The 19449-nt window shown below is 37.6% G+C and overlaps 1 protein-coding gene across 7 annotated transcripts in view; it reads left to right on the top strand.

The window, feature by feature from the left end:
- Positions 1-19449, top strand: part of SLC44A5 (solute carrier family 44 member 5) — a 378746-nt gene that overhangs the window by 310825 nt on the left and 48472 nt on the right. For all 7 annotated transcript variants that reach the window (XM_067726594.1, XM_067726591.1, XM_067726587.1 and 4 more), the window contains 3 exons: positions 9654-9738; positions 15814-15942; positions 16771-16831. In XM_067726594.1, the coding sequence (XP_067582695.1) occupies positions 15853-15942; positions 16771-16831 (151 nt within the window). In that variant the 5' untranslated portion in view covers positions 9654-9738; positions 15814-15852. The remainder of the gene's footprint in view (positions 1-9653; positions 9739-15813; positions 15943-16770; positions 16832-19449) is intronic.

Genomic DNA, 19449 nt, shown 5'->3' with positions numbered 1-19449 from the left:
AGGTTAGGCTAGATGGACTTAACAGACATTTACAGACCATTCCATCTAAAACCAACAGAATACACATTCTTCTCAAATACATGGAATATTCTTCAGGATAAATCATGTGTTGGGCCACAAAATAGGGTTTGTTTTGTTTTGTTTTTTTGCGGTACACGGGCCTCTCACTGCTGTGGCCTCTCCCGCCGCGGAGCACAGGCTCTGGATGCGCAGGCCCAGCGGCCACGGCTCACGGGTCCAGCCGCTCCGCGGCATGCGGGATCCTCCCGGACCGGGGCACGAACCTGCATCCCCTACATTGGCAGGCAGACTCTCAACCACTGCGCCACCAGGGAAGCCCAAAATAGGTTTTAATAAACGTAAAAAGTCTGGAATCATATCAAGCATCTTTTCCTGCCAAAATGGTATGAAACTAGAAATTAAGTCAGAAAACTGGAAAATTAACAGATATGTAGAGATTAAACAACTTGCCACTAAGCAAAAGGGTCAAATAAAAAATCAAAAGGGAAATTAGAGAGTATCTTGAGACAAATGAAATTGGAAATATAACATACGAAAGCATATGGCACACAGCAAAGCAGTTCTAAGAGGGAAATTCATAGCGATAAACAACTACATTAAGAAGCAAGAGATATCTCAAGTAAACAACCTAACTTTGCACCTAAAGGAACTAGAAAAAGGAGAACAAAATAAGCCCAAAGTTAGTAGAAGGAAGGAAATGACAAAGATCAGAGTGGAAATAAATGAAATAGAGATTAATCATTAGAGAAATGCACATCCAAACTACAATGAGGTATCACCTCACACTGGTCAGAATGGCCATCACCAAAAAATCTACAGACAATAAATGCTGAAGAGGGTGTGGAGAAAAGGGAACCCACTTGCACTGTTGGTGGGAATGTAAATTGATACAGCCACTATGGAGAACAGTATGGAGGTTCCTTAAAAAACTAAAAATAGAACTACCATATGACCCAACAATCCCACTACTGGGCATATACCCTGAGAATACCATAATTCAAAAAGAGATATGTACCCCAGTGTTCACTGCAGCACTATTTACAATAGCCAGGACACGGAAACAACCTAAGTGTCCATCGACAGATGAATGGATAAAGAAGATGTGGCACATATATACAATGGAATATTACTCAGCCATAAAAGGAAATGAAATTGAGTTATTTTTAGTGAGGTGGATGGACCTAGAGTCTGTCATACAGAGTGAAGTAAGTCGGAAAGAGAAAAACAAATACCATATCCTAACACATATATATGGAATCTTAAAAAAAAAAAAAAGGTTCTGACAAACTTAGGGGCAGGACAGGAATAAAGATGCAGATGTAGAGAATGGACTTGAGAACACGGGGAGGGGCATGGGTAAGCTGGGACGAAGTGAGAGAGTGACATTGACATATATACACTACCAACTGTAAAAGAGATAGCTAGTAGGAAGCAGCTGCACAGCACAGGGAGATCAGCTTCGTGCTTTGTGACCACCTAGAGGAGTGGGATAGGGAGGGTGGGAGGGAGACGCAAGAGGGAGGGGATATGGGGATATATACATACATATAGCTGACTCACTTTGTTATACAGCAGAAACTAACACAACATTGCAAAGCAATTATACTCCAATAAAGATGTTAACAAAAAAAGTAATAGGGAAGGTAAGTGAAACTACCAACTGTTTTTTTGAAAACATAAAATTGACAAACCTTTTGCTAGACTCATTGAAAAAAAAGTTGAGACTACTTAAATAAATTCAGAAATGAAACAGGAGACATCTGATACCACACAAACACAAAGGATCATAGGAGACTACTATGAACCATTATATACCAAGAAATTGGACAGCCTAGAAGAAGTGGATAAATCCTAGAAACATACAACGTGCCAAGACTGAATCATGAAGAAACAGAAAATCTGAACAAGCGAATTACTAGTAAGATTTGATCAGTAACCAGAAACCTCCCAACAAAGAAAAGTCCAGGACCAAATGACTTCACTGATAAACTCTACCAAACATTTAAAGAATTAACAGTCCTTCTCAAACTCTTTCAAAAAATAGAAGAGGAGAGAGAATTATGACACATTGTTCAATGGAACATATTAGAGAGCCCCAAAATAAAGCCACAGAAATATGGTCAATTACTTTATGACAAAGAAGCCAAGAATATACAATAAGGATATTCTCTTCAATAAATGGTGTTGGGAAAACTGGAATGCCACATGCAAAGCCACGAAACTGGACCACTTCCATCTTACACCATAAACAAAAATCAACTCAAGATGGGTTAAAGACTTGAATTAGGACCCGAAACTGTAAAACTCCTAGTAAGCTCCTTGACATCGATCTTGGCAATAATCTTTTGGATCTGACACCAAAAGCAAAGGTAGGAAAAGGCAAAATAAACAAGTGGGACTACATCAAACTAAAAAGCTTCTGCACAGCAAAGGAAACCATCAACAAAATGAAAAGGAAGCCTATGGAATGGGAGAAAATATTTTTGAATCATACATCTGATAAGGGATTAATACCCCAAATTTATAAAGAACCCATGTAACTCAATAGTAAAAAACCAAACAATGAAACAAATGATTAAGAAATTGGCAGGGATCTGAATAGACATTTTTCCAAAGAAGACATATAGATGGCCAATAGATATATGAAAAGGTGTTCAACATCACTAATTATCAGGAAAGTGCAAATCAAAACCATATGAGTTATCACCTGATTAAAACGGCTATCATCAAAAAAGACAAGAGAAAACAAGTGTTGGCAAGGATGTGGAGAAATTATTGTGCATTATTGGTGGGAATGTAAATTGGTGCAGCCACTGTAGAAAGCAGTATGGAGATCCTAAAAAAATTAAAAACAGAATTACCACATGATCCAGTAATTCCACTTCTGGGTATATAACCAAAAGAAATTAAATCATGATCTTGAATAGATATCTACACCCCCATGGTCATTGCAGCACTGCTTATGATAGCCAAGTCCTGGAAACAACCTAAGTCTCACTGGATGGGTGTATGGGTAAAGAAAATGTGATTTTATACAAATAAATAAATTTAAAAATTCAGCAGTAAACAAGGAAATCCTGCCATTTGTGACAATATGGATGGACCCTGAGCCTATTATGCTATGTGATATCTAAAACAAAATGAACTCATAGAAACAGAACAGATTGGTGGTTGCCAGAAGTGGGAGGTGTGGGGTGTGGGAAAGGGGCTTTAGCTGGTCAAAACGTACAGACTTCCAGTTATAAGTTTCTAGGGATGGAAGGTACAGCATGGTGACTATAATTAACAATACTATATTGTATATTTGAAAGTTGCTAAGAGAATAGATCTTAAAAGTTCCCATCACAGGAAAAAAATTTGTAGCTATATGAAGTGATAGATGTTAACTAAACTTATTGTGGTAATTATTTCTCAGTATATGCATATATCAAATCATTATGCTGTACACCTTAAACTAATACAATGTTACATGTCAAGTATATTCTCAATAAAACTGGAAAAAATTAAACTAGGAACTGGACCAAAAAAAAAAAGAAATCCATGGATTTCAATCTAGTGTGTTTTGCAGAGTGTGCTGTCTGAAGAATAATGCTTACAATCACATCTGAAACATTACACTCACCCCCACTTTCTCTAGTTACTTTCTGGCACAAGACCCTGGTTTATTGTCTTGGGTACTTATCACTACTTGAATTTATCCTGGTTATTAATTTCACTTGTTTATTTTCCTCTACTAGAGTCAAAGTTCTTTGAGATCAGGGACGTTCTCTGTTTTGCTGTTGTATCCTCAGCACTTCATTATAGTAGGTGCTCAGTAGATTCACTGTTAAATGAATCAGAATAAAGGGGTAGCACAGAAAAGACAGTGATTTGCTCCAGTTGGAGGTCAGTGTAAAGTTCTTATCAGATCCTCCTATTAGCACTGCTAAGTGGTGCCATTATTACTACTCTCATCTAGACAATTAGGAAGCAAATTCAGATAGGTTAAAGTATGCACTCAGGGTTAGCTGACTACTAAATGGCAAAAGTAACATGTTCTAAGCCCAAATTCTGTGTTCTTTAGGCTGCATATTGATAAAGTTGCAGTGAAATTGGTTTTCCATGTTCCACGTTTAATCTAGTCCTTAAAACCTTGAACATAAACTGGTAAAAAGTACCATTAAATTAAAAAAAATGTGTATATATTTTCATCTGTAAATGAAATGCATCTCTGTGAGAATGTGTAAAGCATGTTAGGCACTACAAACAACTGAGTCCAGGACATACTTGTTAGACTGTAACAGTGTTTGTACTCATTAGTGTCATGATGTGCTTAGAGCAACCCTTTGATTCTCAACTCTAAAAAACATTCCTTAACTGAGCGTAAAATCCCATGCTTAGAGACGGTGTGATAGTGTTTAGGATAGAATTTGGTCAGTCTGTGCTTTGTCTATGCCTAACCAAAAGGACACTAGGGGAAACACTGAGAGTTTTCTAAAATGTCAAAGCAGATAAAACAGACTCAAAGGAAAATGGAGTCCTTTGTTGACGTGTGTAACTTTCTCTGCCTTTTGAGTTGCAGGGAGGTTATTCATGATACTTGGGTATGATCCTTTTCTTTGGGATTTCTACTAAAAAGCAAGAACTCGATTGATTTTGATGCCACCTTTTGGCTACTACAAAAACTTCAGCTTATAAAGTTTGGGTTAAAACAACTTTGAACCTTGTCTGATGCAGCCCAATTGCCAGATTAGACAGACCAAAATAATCATCTTCCTAGTATGAGCTTCAGATAGGGAAACAGGAAAGATTAAGAGAACAAAGCTCTTCTATTTAAGTTTTGCATCAATTTGGCATCTAAGTGAAGCAATAATAACTTTGTCTTCAATTCACTGAAGAAACACTTATAAAATGACAAGGAGGTCTCATAAATCTGTTTGATTGAACATACTACAAGCCCAGATCTATTACTTGGTTTAAGTTTTAAAATCTATATCAAAATAATATATGCCTATGAAAATAAACCAAACAATAATGAAGAGCTTATAATAAAAGTAATAAAAGCAATGGTCTCCTGTCTTAGGAGATTTCTTTCCAGAAAGATAATCTCTCCTCCTTCTGGTTGTTTTAGTCAGTTCAGGCTGCTATAACAGAATACCATAGAGTAGGTAGCTTGTAAAAAACAAAAATTTATTTCTCACAATTCTTGGGACTAGAAGTCCAAGATTAGGTGCCTGCTTGGTCAGGTTCTTGGCAAGAGTCCATTCCCTGGTTTGCCATCTTTATTCTGTATCCTCAAATGGAGGAAGGGATGAGAGAGCTCTCTGAGGTCTCTTTTATAAGGGCACTAATTCCATTCATGAGGGCTACACCCTCCTGACCTAAGCACCTCCAAAGGCCCCACCTCCTAATACCATCACTTTGGGGGTTAGGATTTTAACATATGACTTTTGGGGGAACACATTCAGTCCATAACACTGCTTTTAGTTCTTCTGGCAGTTTTTTGCATAACTTTAAATCATATGTTTATTCTTTCATTTTGTACTTTATTAATTTTAGATAGTATCCATTGATAGCCTGCTATGAAAAATGAAGATTTAACTATTTACATTATCTGTTTTTCTGTTCTCCCTCCTTGTTCCATGTTTAACGGTTAAATTATTGCCTTCAGATTCTCTTATAGTTTACTTTTGTGACTTTAAATGGTATACTGAGCTTCAATTGCTTGTTCCACTAACTTTTGTCAGTATCTCGACTCCTCTTTATATAAGAGGAGGATATTATCCCCACTACCCTTCTCTCCATCTTTCCTTTCTATTCCACTTTTTATATTTACCCTTTACATAATCAAGTTTGTTATAAAGTTCAGTTCTGCAACTTCATCAGAATCTTTCATGTTCTGTTGGTAGGTTGATTCTAGAAGTTGGAAATAAGACTTTTACTTTGTAATAACTACGTGAAGGTTAGTCACTGTCTGGCCATTACATTTTCATTTCTACTGTGTCCCTGATATCAAAGCCAAATCTTACACTTTATTTGCAGCTTAGCATCATGCTACATTTTAGTTTATTTCAACATAGGGCAATGACATTCATGTAAAATGTTTTATTTGTCAGCCAAGTTTTTCTTGAATAGTCTTTATCAGGACCATAAGTTTGTCTACCATTCCAATCACACTATTTTTCAGAGGCTCCCTCTTCTCTGAACACCTGCCTTGTAGAACTTCTGTCCTTTTGTTCCACTCAGGACCAGGTAAATTTTAGGCCTACTGCATAGCTTTAATTCTGGGACTTATCTACCTCATTAGATTGGGTCCACTTCTAGAGGTGCCAGATTTAGCAAATAAAAACACAGAATGCTCAGTTAATTTTCAATTTCAGATAAACAAGAAATATATATTTTTTTTAGTGTAAGCACGTCCCATGAACAATTTTCTATATCCCAACTTGTCTTCTTTCTTTGTCGACACCCTTGTTTTGAGGGAGAACATTCTTGATTATCTTCCTAAGAAGAGAAAGCACAGGAAGTAACTTTGAGAAGTCCCTGGAAATATTTTTCTTCTCCCTCTTTACAGTTGACTGATGGTCTAGCTTTAGAAGTGTAACTTGAAAGAAATTCCTGTCAGAAATTTGAAGATACTGTTCTATTGTTTTTAGCATCCAATGTGTCTAATGCTAGTCTGTTTCACATACCTTGTGGTGACTTTTATCCTCTGGGAAAGCATTTAAAATCGTTTCTTTACTCTTGGTTTTCTGAAATCCCACAATTTGATGTAGGTCTTTCTTAAAAAATATTCTTTTTGTTCAGGCCTCAATGGGGGTCCTTTAATTCTAAAGAACTATGACTCTCATCAGCTCTGAAAATTTTTCTTCAGTTATTTCTTTGCTGTTTTCATTCTTTCCATTTTATTGTTTTTCTTTTGGGAACTCTGTTAGTTATACCTTGGACCTCCTGGATTAGTCTCGATACCTCTTTTTTTTTTCCTTATATTTTCCATCTATGATTTTTTATTCTGTATTCTAGGAGATTCATCAAGTTTTTTCCAGCTCTGCTTTTGATTTTAAAATTTTGTTAATCATATTTTAAATCTCTTAAAGCCCTCTTGTTTCCTATTTATTCCTCTAATAACATAGTATTTTTATATATGAATAATCTGCTTGAATTACTCTGAAAAAAAAAATTTTAAGGTCCCTGCTATACCCTGAATTATTTTTATTTCATCTGGCATCAGTTTTTGTTTGTTTACTTTAGTCTTTCTCATTCCTATTCTAATTTCTCTTAAACTCCTGATGCTACTTGGTTATCCATTTTTACTAAAGAAAGAATTGGGTTGCTTGTGTGAATTTGCTCTGTTTCTGTGTTAGTAGCTCAGTTTTTCCAGGGATGCCTCTGCCCCATATGGGATAGGAATGTTGTATTAGCTGTTAGATTTCACTACAGCATGAACTGGTGGGAAGCTGTCAGTCATGGGCTTTTACAATGCCAGAAAATGAAGGGTTGTAGACTGGGGTACCCAGTCCCACAAAAGCCCTTGCTATCATTCAAAAAAAGAGGCCTCTGTTTTTGCCCATTTTTCCTGGATGCTAGAAGTCTTAAGTGTAGGTGTATGGGAGGAGCATAGAGACACTGATTTGCACTGTAGACCTGTATATAAACCTTCATTAATCTTCTTACTTTTGGCCACATTTCTCACTCTCAGCTTTGAGTCCAGAATGTGTCATGATTTCTAACAGGCATATCATATCCCACCCTTTTTGTAGCTCTTCTATGGTGCATTCATCACTCAACGCAGTCTCATATGCTCTCCATCTTCCAGAAATTGTTGAACCCTCTTGTGCGATTGTGTGCAGATCCCATCCTGCACATCCTTAGCTGGTATGGTGAGGTTTATTCCTTTTTGTACTTTTATTCTTTTATTTCCATGAGTCTCGGGAAAGAAGAGAGATGGGCTTAAGTGCATCTTACATCAGCTCAAACTAGTAGTTTGTAGTTGCTTCTATTTTGTTGTTTCATGGTGGAAATATAATTCAAGTTAAATAATGAGTTACTTCCTCAATCACTTTTGCAGAATTGTTCAGCTGCAACCATTGCCATCTACTTTGTACCTAAGGAATCTGAGGGCCACTGATGTTTAAAGATATCAGACAGACTTTGATAGAATGACTATAGATTTGTGCAAAAAACTAAGGAGGATTCTAAGATATTGAAAAACTTATTCTGAAATTGATCTCATCCATTCTGCAACATCTGATGAGTGCCTAATATGGGCCAAGTACTCGGCTAAGTGTTGGCAAGGTAGATGGGTATAAAGATGAATAAGATACAAACTTTACCCTTGAGGATCACATAATCTGATGAATAACTTGAGTTTATGTAGCATTTTGCAGTTTATAAATCAGTTTTACCTGTGGGGGACTCGTGACACTTACTGATTTACCATTCAGCATTTTAACTACTCCTAAGGGACTCCAATGATCCATGGCATGTAATAATTTATTCATTTGCTTAGGTACAAATCTGAATCACATGCAGAAGATATAGTTGCTTGGGTGGTGAAAGAAACAAGCTCACTCTTGTGGAATTGTGAAGTAGCCTTGTGCATATTGTGTATGAATTTATAGCCAGATTCTTGATCCATCTAGATGGGATTACAAACATGAAATGGGTTTATTTTTCCCCTATTATTGCCTTTAACAATGTTCTTTCAAATTTCTTTCCTTCTTATTTTGGCATCTTGGGTAGCTTCCTTCCATAGCTTTCTAAATACTTTCTATTGTTAAAAAGTTCAGGGCAGTCCAATTTAAAATTTGAATCTTGCTTCTTCCAATTCCCCAGCTCAGGTTTGAACACTGCAAAGGAACTTAGAGTGGGAGAGAGGCCCTGTCTGCTATTTCCCTTCTCTTCCCTCTCTCCTGGTCCTAGCTCTTTCTTTGTGTGTGACAGATAGAAGGAAGAGTATCTGTTACTTTCCTGGCCACTGTCCTAGTCCCACATGGTTGTTGCTACTGCAGCTAAGATGTAACTGACTATCCATAAACTCTGTCTTTGGGGTAAGCATCCAAAGGCTGGCTCTCTCATGGTGCACAAGTGGAAATTCTCTGGGGAAGTCCTCACTGACTAGTTCTTTGACTTGAGAAATCACCTTTGGCTTGCCCTCCACCACACCCCTTTGGCTTTATCCCTGGTGATTCACCTCCAGTCTCTTGTCAGATGAGGTACCACCAGGAGGATGCAAGCCCATTTACTTGACTCCATGTTCTCCCATGACAGGCTGCTTCAGTGCTGCCCTCTTTCTACCCCATTGGTTTATTTCAACTCTCCTGTGATCTCTTTGGGTCTCACTTTTCCCTGCTAAAACATTAAACATTTTTCAACATTATTTTCAATGGCAATATAGTCTTCTACTTTAAGGATGTGGAATTCTTTATGTAACCAATCCCCTGTTGATGGACAATTTGATTATTTCAACTTTCTACTATGACCAAAAGGTGCTTTAAATGTTAGGCAGGTTAAAGGGGAGTTGGAGAATATTTTGCAACTGTCTGGGGAAAATGAAGCCGATTTTTAAATTTTATGTTATATTAAAATATACAGGGGCTGAAATGATATGAAATATTTCCACAGTCACTAAAAATATTATGTTGTTCTCTTAGGAACAAGCCCATTTTGTTTTACTTTAACCTGCTCAGCTGTACCAGTCCCTCCGTGGTGGTAAACCTACAGTGCCCTACCAGACAGGTAAGGCAAAAAAAAAAAAATGCCTCGCTGGTGATGTTAGCGATTTTGAATATTCTTGGGTGAAAGAATTGAGAAAACATTTGGGTTCTGGGTGTGTGTGATTAATGATGAATTTATGGAAGGTGGGAAGACAGAAGTATAAGCTCATGTTTGTTCATATACAATTTTTAAAAAGCAGTATTACTAGGAACCTCAGTGATTATCTTGTCTAACCACCTATTTTTATAAATGAATAAACTGCGGCCCAGAGAAGTGGAGATATTTTTCTCAGGATCAGTATTAGGAAGAATAAAGCCAGCTACTGTAACTAATAAACCCGTTTTTCAGTGACTTAAAACAACAGTTTCTTTTCGGTCATATAAGAGTAAAAGGCGGTGTTTGTGGTCAATGGGCAACTCTCTTCCAGGCTCTTTTCATCTGGTGGCTCTGTCATCCCTTAAGTCCTCAGCAGGAGCAGCATCCAGTTGCCGGAAGAAGACAGAGAGGCTGAATAAAGCACCCCTGTTCTTAAAAGCCTTGGATCAGTCGGGTCACACAGTGCATTTCTACTTACATGTCATAGACTCATTTGTTTTATTTGTTCACACCGAGATGCAAGAAGGAGGGAATAAAGCAATGTAATTGTGGGCTGAGCAGCCTCTTGTGTACCATGAACAAATGAAACAATAGGGACAGACTTCATTGTTTCTTCCATAGTCTATCCCTCTGTCCTCCAGAACACCCTTCTTCCCAAGGGAGACAACCCAGAATCCCATGTGGTACTATCTTTAACCCGTAGTCTAGGATCTATGGATTATGGATAGTCTCTCCATCAGGTCTTGATACTAAATGCACAATGGGGAACAGGGCTAGGAAAATTAGAATACAAGCTCCCATTCAGAAAGGGAGGAGGTATAAATGCACAGTGGTCTTTAGTGCATGGCACTGGAGAACAGTCTTTTATTCGACCTACCTGGATCATGTTCTCTGAAGGAAGTTCCTTATCCGTCACATCCTATGATTCTTTGCTCAACCACCTGAAAGGTTATTTCCTGTCTGTCAGCCTCAGACCATACCATTGCTCAGCATGGGAAATATACCCTCTTAGGGGCCATGTGGCTTTGAAACTTTCTTCCTATTGTGCGAGTTTAGAACCTCAAAGATTATATTAACAGTGAAAGGCCTTTTCAGGTTAGGTCATGAATTTGGCAGTACCACTACCTCAAAAACTTAGTAAGATTTTGACTTAGTTGCTTCCTCTTGGTTCCACTTTGCTGTACATCAGAAACTAACACAACAGTGTAAATCAACTATACTTCAATAAAATTAAAAAATTAAAAAAAAATAACTCGCTTATCTAAACCCTCAGTTCTTTTGCCCCTTCTCGTTTACTGGTACTTCCCTGGCAGAACATCATTCATGGCTAAATGCAGCTTTCTGCCTACTCCATGCCTCAACCCAGGCAGCTGTGTGTTCTTGCAGAAAACACACACAACAGTCCATTAAATTAAGGACCACTAACCTCAGGGGGGCCCTTAATGCTGTCCCCAAATCACACAGGAGACCCTTTGCCCATTCACTAGCTACTCTGCTAGAAAACAATTTCACACCTTTCCCTCTCACCTCAAACCTCCAAGACCTCCTTCCCAGTCTCCATGTCAGCCTCTGACTTAGCTTCCTATTTCACTGAGAAAGTATTAGCATTCAGAAGACAACTTTTACGAGCTACCACACTGACCTCCACTTGCCTACCTGTCATCATCTGTGTTCATGTATTTACTCTACCTTCCCTGCTCTTACTGTGGAGGAACAACCTGTGCGCCCAAGGCCAGCCCATCCGCTCGTGCATTAGATCTTATCCTCGCTCACAAAGTCCAGCACACAACTCCAGAAATCTTCTTTTTCTTTTATTACCATTTTCCTTCTCTACTAAGTTATCCCCATCGGTAGACAAACATGCCATCTTAAATAATTCTCTCCTTGATCCCACATCCCCTTCCAGTTACTGCTTCATATCTCTGTGCCTCTTTTTTTGCCAAACTCCTCATAATAGTTTATATTCAATGTGTCTAAATCCTCCTTTCTCATTTTCATTCAGGCTTTTACTCCTACTCTATTTTCTCCAAATGATATTGATACCATTGATCTCCATCTATTTAAACCAATGGTCAGTTCTCAATCCGTATTTACTTGAGCTAACAGCACTGTTTAATCAATCCCTCTTCCTTAATATACTTTCTTCACTTGCCCTCTAGGGCACAACATTGTGTTTCCTCCCAACTCTCTGGCTACTCCCTATCAGTCTTCTTTGATGGTTTCTCTTCATCTTTCCAGCATCTTCTAAACACTGGAGTTTCCTCTACCTACATTTATTCCTTTTGGCGATTGCACCTAGTCTTGTAGTTTTAACACAATCTATATGTTGCACTTCCTAATTTATCTATCCAGATCAGTCTGCTCCCAGAACTCCAGATCTTTCTATCCAACCACCTATGCCATGTCTCTACAGGGATATTTAGTTAGCATCTCAAATTTAACATGTCCAAACTCAATTCCTAGTCTCTGACTTTATCCTTAAAATTGTTCCCCACCCCCCATCGGTCTTTTCTATTACAGCTGTAAATACCATCAAATCATCCTTGATCCCTCTTTTCTGTCACACTCATGTTTGAGCTGTGAGCTAATTCCTCTGGTCTCCATTCAAAATATACCCAGGACCAAACTCCTCCTTTTTTCACCATCTCCTCCTTTTTTCAAGGAACCAGCTAGATTAGTTCAATGACCTCCTGACTGGTCTCTTCTTGCCCCTGTCTCCAGCCCCTTAGACTCTCTTTTCTGCCCAGCAGCCAGTGTGATCCTGTTAAATGTAAGTCACATTATGTCCCTCCTTTGCTCAAGCCCCCTCCCCTCAATAGCTTCTCAAGTTACTCATATTAAAAGCCAAAGTCCTAACAATGGCCTACAAAGTTCTTCACTGTCTGCCCGACTCTGACCACATATGTTATGGCTCTCCCTCTGCTCACTGCACTCGGGTCATACTGACCATCTGTTGTCTTCAGAGGATCCAGGAAAGTGCCTACTTCATAGCTCTAGACTTTGCTGATCTCCCTGCCTAGCCTGTTCTTTCTCCAGATGGCTAGATCACTAGTCTTCTTCAAGTCTTCCTCAAGTCTTCCTCAAATATTACCTTTTGTTGAGGCCTCCCTTAACTACCTATTTAAAATTAGAATCCCACCCTGGTACCTTTCATCCTCTGGCCTTCTTTCTAGCCTTATTTTTCTCCATAACACCTGCTACCATCTCATAGCAAACAATTTTGTTTATTTGTTGTTAACCATCTCCCCTACTAGAAAGTAGGGATTTTTATCCGTTTTGTTCACTACTGTGTCCCCCAGTGCCTAGAACAGGCTCAGAGTAGGTGATCAATAAATATTTGTTGAGTGAATGAGTAAATGAATGAATGAGAGAATATCTTCCCATTCCCAGTCTAGAAAATTTTCCACTACACTATACAAATACATCATTCCCATGATGAAACAAAAAATCCTTGCACATTATGCTTTTTATTACATTTCACAAATTACTAGATTACATAAATTACTAGATTTACTAGATTATCCTTTCTTCATGGCAAATTGTAGTGTTTTAACCTTCAGTGTAACTCTCTCTTCCACTCACCAAATCCTAATTTATATTAGAATGTTAACCCTATATGAATGGAAGATGTAAAAATAATGATGAAGAACTATATTCAGAATGTCCCTTTGTGTTTATACAAAGAATCAGAACTGAGTCAGAATATATATTAGCTGCCAATAATGCAGGATTGCTTTCAGTCTGCCAGGCAGTAGTGCGTCTACTGATCCAAGCCATATTTTTACGCATGATGTTTTTTGTTAATGCAGCATGGTCCAGACATGTGTCATAAGCATTTAAAGGACAGACCTTGATCAATTAGGATACCCAACCTCAGTGTGACCTTCATTTTTGGCTAATTATATGTTGATTGCTACTAATCAGCACCCTATTTGAAGTGAACAAATTGGTCTGATAGAGAGTAAAGAACATTTGCTATATTGTTTTTTAACAGCTCATTTGTGTCTGGAATGAAATTTGATGTGATTCTCATTATCAAAACATTTTTTACCACTTAAATTACTTTCTTTTATGTGTTGCATACACCGCACTTTTATATGTGTAGTATACATTGTATGTGTGTGTATGTATAAATACAGAAATCATCATAGCCTTAACTCAGTAGCTCCTACCATCATTGAAAGCCTATGAAAACATTAGTATATTCAGTATTCACTTTTATAAATCCATTTAAATGTATCCAACAAGGGGCTAGTTCAGGTATCTTTCAGAGTCATGTAAGTAAGTTGCCAAAGTCTAAATGTCTGTGAGGTAGCTCCTAATACGTTAATGGTTTTTTCAGCTTAGCCCCGATCAGAGTAAACTTTTGATGTTCACATTGGCAATGACCTCAGTCTTCTTCCAAAAAATGTGAGCATGTTGGTTGGTTGCTGTGAATGTCCCTAAACAGTTCTTCAGTTTTTATAGAAAGATACCTGTGAGACTTTCAATATTTCCTCTAGAGGTGTGTGAATGTGTGTATGTGCTTGTGTGTGTGTGTGCATATGTGTGTAGGAGAGACTGAGAAAGAGAAAATGCACCTGGAGGTGTGAATGTGGAGATGAGTTGTTTACCTTGTCAAAACTTCTAAAAGAAATTGGACTGCTGCTGCTACAAAACAATATTAACTGTGAGATTTTTGAGGTACCCATTTAGTTATCTACCTACTACCTTAGCTGTGGGGTCAATACCAATTGTCCTCGTGTAGCAGAGACATGACCCAAAAAAGGGGAAAGAGATGTCACCTCAGCAGCTGTGTTTTTACCTAACTACCAGTGGGGTTGAGCTAGAATCTGGTCAGTGAGAATGGTTACCAAAGTACGGTAGGGAGATGGAGCAAACCAGAGCTGAGAAGCCTTTCCTAAGGAGGAACCGAAGGTGGAGGAAGGGAATGTTCAAGGATTGACTACAACTCCCATGGCTTCCCATGATCTTTGGTTTTTTATTACAAACAAAAGCAAAACCAACAGAGTGCATCTTCCCTGATTCTGCTTTCTCTCTGTGGAGTTACTAATTGGATTGCAGTCACTCCACGGTGGCTCTGTGGACTAGCACGGCCATCCGGTTTGGCATTAATAGGCCCCCAAAGTTAATTAATGTAAGATAATTGCATCAGTGACCTCTCTGCCCATGTTTGACTGGTGCTGCTGAAAGACAATAATAATGATTGATTGCCACAAATAGCCCTAATTTTGTTAGTTTCTTATGGTAATAAAACCTCCAATTATGTTCTGAGAATTCATTGGCACTGATAGTTACTAGCGGCATAAGTTATCAATGTTTGGAGCGTTTTAAATTACCATTGTATTCACATAAGGAAAGAAAGCAAGATTCTAACCCTGAAAATGTATAAACTACACAGGTGAAATTAATCTTGCTTTAAGCTCTTATCTACTAATTCAGAAAATCATGAAAAAATATTTCATTAAAAGTTCATCACTGTCCTATGGAAGATGTCACACAAATCTACAAATTATAAAATTGCATAGAACTGCACACACATACACACAAATGAATGCATGTAAAACTGGTGGAAACTGAATAAGGTTAGTGGATTGTAACAATATCAGTTTCCTGATTGTAATATTGTACTATAGTTATGCAAGTTATTACTATTGGCCAAAACTGGGTGAAAGGTATGTGGAATCTATTATTTTTCACAGCTGCATGTAGATCTACAATTATGTCAAATCAGAAGGTAAAAGTAAGTTTGTCATTTTACAGCATCTTATTGTTTTAACAGAACATCAACATCGAAGGGGAAGGAGTAGAGGTTGAATATTAGTACATGAAATTTTATTTTTTACAGTAAGTTTAGAGGATTGATTTAAGTTTCTTAGATGGAAAATGGTGCTTTGCTTTTTTATAGTGGTGGGTAATTTAGAAGTTTAACCTTGTAGATAATTCCTTGGTTTGTTCAACTCAATTCAGTTCCCACCATTGTGTTTCTTTATTTCACAGATCTGTGTCTCCAAGTGCCCAGAAAAATTTTTAACCTACATGGAAATACAATTTATGTACAGAAAAGACAGAAACGACTGGACATACTACAGCCAGTTCTGCAAGTCTGCTTTTCTTAAGCCTGCGAAGGTATGTGTGTTTAAGCTTAAAACTAGAAAGAATTTACCTTGTTTCAATCGCAAGTGTAACATGAGCATTTGTAACGGATCAAGCTCCAAAATCTTCTTGGAAGTGATTACTAACGGTACCATTTCATTAAAACACAAATGCACATGTACATACAAACACACACACACACAATTTATACCATATCATTTTGTAGACTTGGGGTGTTATACAAGACTGTTAGGTCTGGTAAGTTAGCATCAACTATTCCCTGACACCAGCAAATTCTCTACTTGGATTTTTTGCTGTCTAGAGCTAAGAGCTAAATGTCATTTGCAGTCACCATTTCATTAATGTGGTGATAAAGCTCCGTGGCTACTTAGTAATAAGAATTTTACTTCCAAACCTGGTTTGATAATTACTCATTTAAAAAGTCCCCAAACACTACCTAGATTTAAGATTTATAAGGGATTTCTAAAGCCTTATTGTGTTAATTAGTAGTAATGGCTTCTAAATTAGAGAAGATGCCATTTTTCCAGGAAAAAATTAAAGGATTAGAGACTAAGGATATAACTAAGACGAAGATACACACCTTCAAAGACATGCCTTGGTTTCAGCAGGTCTGACTTTATTATTGTTGATTCAATTGAACTACAGTTAGGGTATTTAAGAGTGTTTGTCAAACAAGTATGTGTGTGTGATAATCTTACAATTACTCTTATTAGGGGTGTAATTTGGGATAAGGAGATTATTAGGGACTTGAATTTTTAAAGGACAAAATTTTTATATCAAGAGTAAAACTTGTCATCACATCATCTTTAAAATGTTAACATACTCTTCCTTCAATTTTAGACTCTCACACAAGTTTTACTGGATGATGATTGTCCAACAGCGATTTTTCCAAGCAAACCTTGTAAGTGGCTATTATTTTACCTTAGAAACACAGAATCTACCAAGAAGTTATTTAATTCAATTCCCTTATTTCACAGTTGATGAAACTGAGGCCGGGAATGGTCCTATGGCTGGCCCAGGGTCCCAGAGTTAATTAGGAAGAATAAAGCCCATTCTGGCTCCAGCTGGGGATGTTCCACTGGAGCTTGGTGAGGTTTTAGGTTTGGCTGCTTAAACACACACAAAAAAGTTTGAAAATTGATTTTTAAAAGCCCATTCAGGTTGATTCTTCGGTGCTCTGTGAACACACATAAGCACAGACACACTCTAACACATCCACCCCTGAATTCAGCCAAAAAGTTTGTTGAGAAATTGACACTGGGGAGTGAGGGTGGGGCATATACTTGTATTTATAATTTGAAAGTTGAAATATTTCTATGTCTCCTGAATGCATCAACATTTTATTTCTTTAAAATTTATAAACTTTATTTTTTTTGTGTGGTACGCGGGCCTCTCGCTGTTGTGGCCTCTCCCATTGCGGAGCACAGGCTCCGGACGCGCAGGCTCAGCGGCCATGGCTCACGGGCCCAGCCGCTCCGTGGCATGTGGGATCCTCCCGGACCGGGGCACGAACCCGTGTCCCCTGCATCGGCAGGTGGACTCTCAACCACTGCGCCACCAGGGAAGCCCCTATAAACTTTATTTAACTGTTTAGAAGAAAATGAAATAATCACTCATTTTCCTTTCTTAAGGCCATAATTCTAACAACAGAGAAAAAACTTTACATAAAGATGTCCATCACAGTGTTGTTCCAAAAAAAGAAAAGACAAAGAAAATCAAAAGGAAATACTCCAATATCCAAGAGGAAGGAAATGCTTAAATAAATTATGACGTATTCATTAAATGAAATATTTATAATTTTTACCTATAAGTATTGTGTATATGTTACAATGTTACATAAAATGAAAAATACTATATGAATTATGACAAGCCTGTATAAATTAAAATAAACAACAACCAAAAAAAACTACTCAAAGAAAAAGATTGGAAACAAATATGCCAAAATATTAAGTGATTGTTTTGTAGGTGGCAAAACTATGGCCATTTTCTCTCTTTCTTCTTTTTTCTATATCTCTGTTTTTCCACAATGAGTACATATTTCTTTTAAAATGGAAGAAAGACAGCAGTCATCAGTTTGAGTAGAAAGTCAGGTACCACTGAAGTAGCTACCATCAAGCATAATGTCTTACATGCTCCCATCAGTCTTCTCTGGATCATTAAAACCCTGCAGCAAAGATGTAGGCCTGGCAAGCAACTGCATTTAACCAGGAAGTCCTGGGCGACAAGTGTCTGTAGTCAAGAAGAATGTTACAAATTTTTATGCAAAACGGTAAAAATGAATCATTAGTCACTGAAGATGTAATAGGTATAAAAGTATAACATATAGTCCTGCCCTTATAAGTGTAGTTTGGTTAAATCACACAATATGAAATGTACATTGGGAATACAAAAATGAGTAAGGCACAGTCCTTCACAGTCTAGTGAAGGAAACATTAAGATAAATATTGAAATCACTTGTATCCCCCCAACAGAGGATTAAGTATAGTATTTGAAACAATAGTATGCAGCTAATAAAATTCACTCATTAAAGATTTTATAAATGGAAATAATATTATAAGAAAGAAACAAGGGACAACCTCTCATGTACAGTATAATTATAACTCTCAAAAAAAAAAATTTCTTATAGAACAAAGACTGGAGGAAATGCACCAAAAGGTTAATATAGTTCACTGTGGGTGGTAAAACTATGTACAGTTTTGTAGCTTCTTTCACAAAATTTTCTCTACTTTCTAAATATATAATGAGCATATTTAGTAATTAAAGCTAACAGGCTAGATGAGTTATTGCCCAGATATAATATGTAGAACAAGTTTTGGGGGTTCTGTACGTGGGAACAGTCATGTTGAAGGAGGAGAAAGAGAAAGAGTACACAGAAAGGAAGAAGGGAAGGCAGGAGAGAACCTGGGCCTGTAAACCAAGGGAAGAGAGTTTTGAAAGGCAGGGGTTGTCTCCCATGTCAAAGACTCATTCAAGAGAAAGTTAATTCATTCAACAGCAGATACTTACTGAGTTCCACTATGTACCAGGCACTGTGCTAGGTAATGGGTTCAAGCAGGATGAAGACTAAAAAAGATTTGGAGGTTTTGGCAACTAGGAGGTCACTGGGATCACTGGGAGGCTAATTTGCATGGAGAGGTGGAGACAGAAATACAGTTGGATTGAGGGGGAATGGAAGCATCTGGTAGAGGCTACTATGTCAGATTTGCCAGGGAAGAGCAGGAGAGAGAGAGGGCAGTCACCCCGATTATAAAAGCTACGGAACATGAAGGTGGGTAGATCAGACCATTTTAAAAAAGGAAAGTCAGGAAAAGCTTTACAAGGACATATTTCTTCTTTCTCTATATCAGCTGCTTTCATATTTTCAGGTTTACACTCCATGCGAACCCATGCAAGTCTGTGATACTTCTTGTAAGAAAAAATATAAAAATTATCCATTTCTGATTGCTCCTCCCTCTTCATTTAAAATTGGGGTTTTAAAACATTTTTAGTAATAAAGATTTGTAAAGAGTCAAGGATTCT

The sequence above is a fragment of the Pseudorca crassidens genome, chromosome 2 (genome assembly GCF_039906515.1).
Source record: "Pseudorca crassidens isolate mPseCra1 chromosome 2, mPseCra1.hap1, whole genome shotgun sequence".
Lineage (NCBI taxonomy): Eukaryota > Metazoa > Chordata > Mammalia > Artiodactyla > Delphinidae > Pseudorca > Pseudorca crassidens.
The sequence above is the reverse complement of the archived record's forward strand: the minus strand, read 5'-3'. Positions and strand labels throughout refer to the sequence as shown.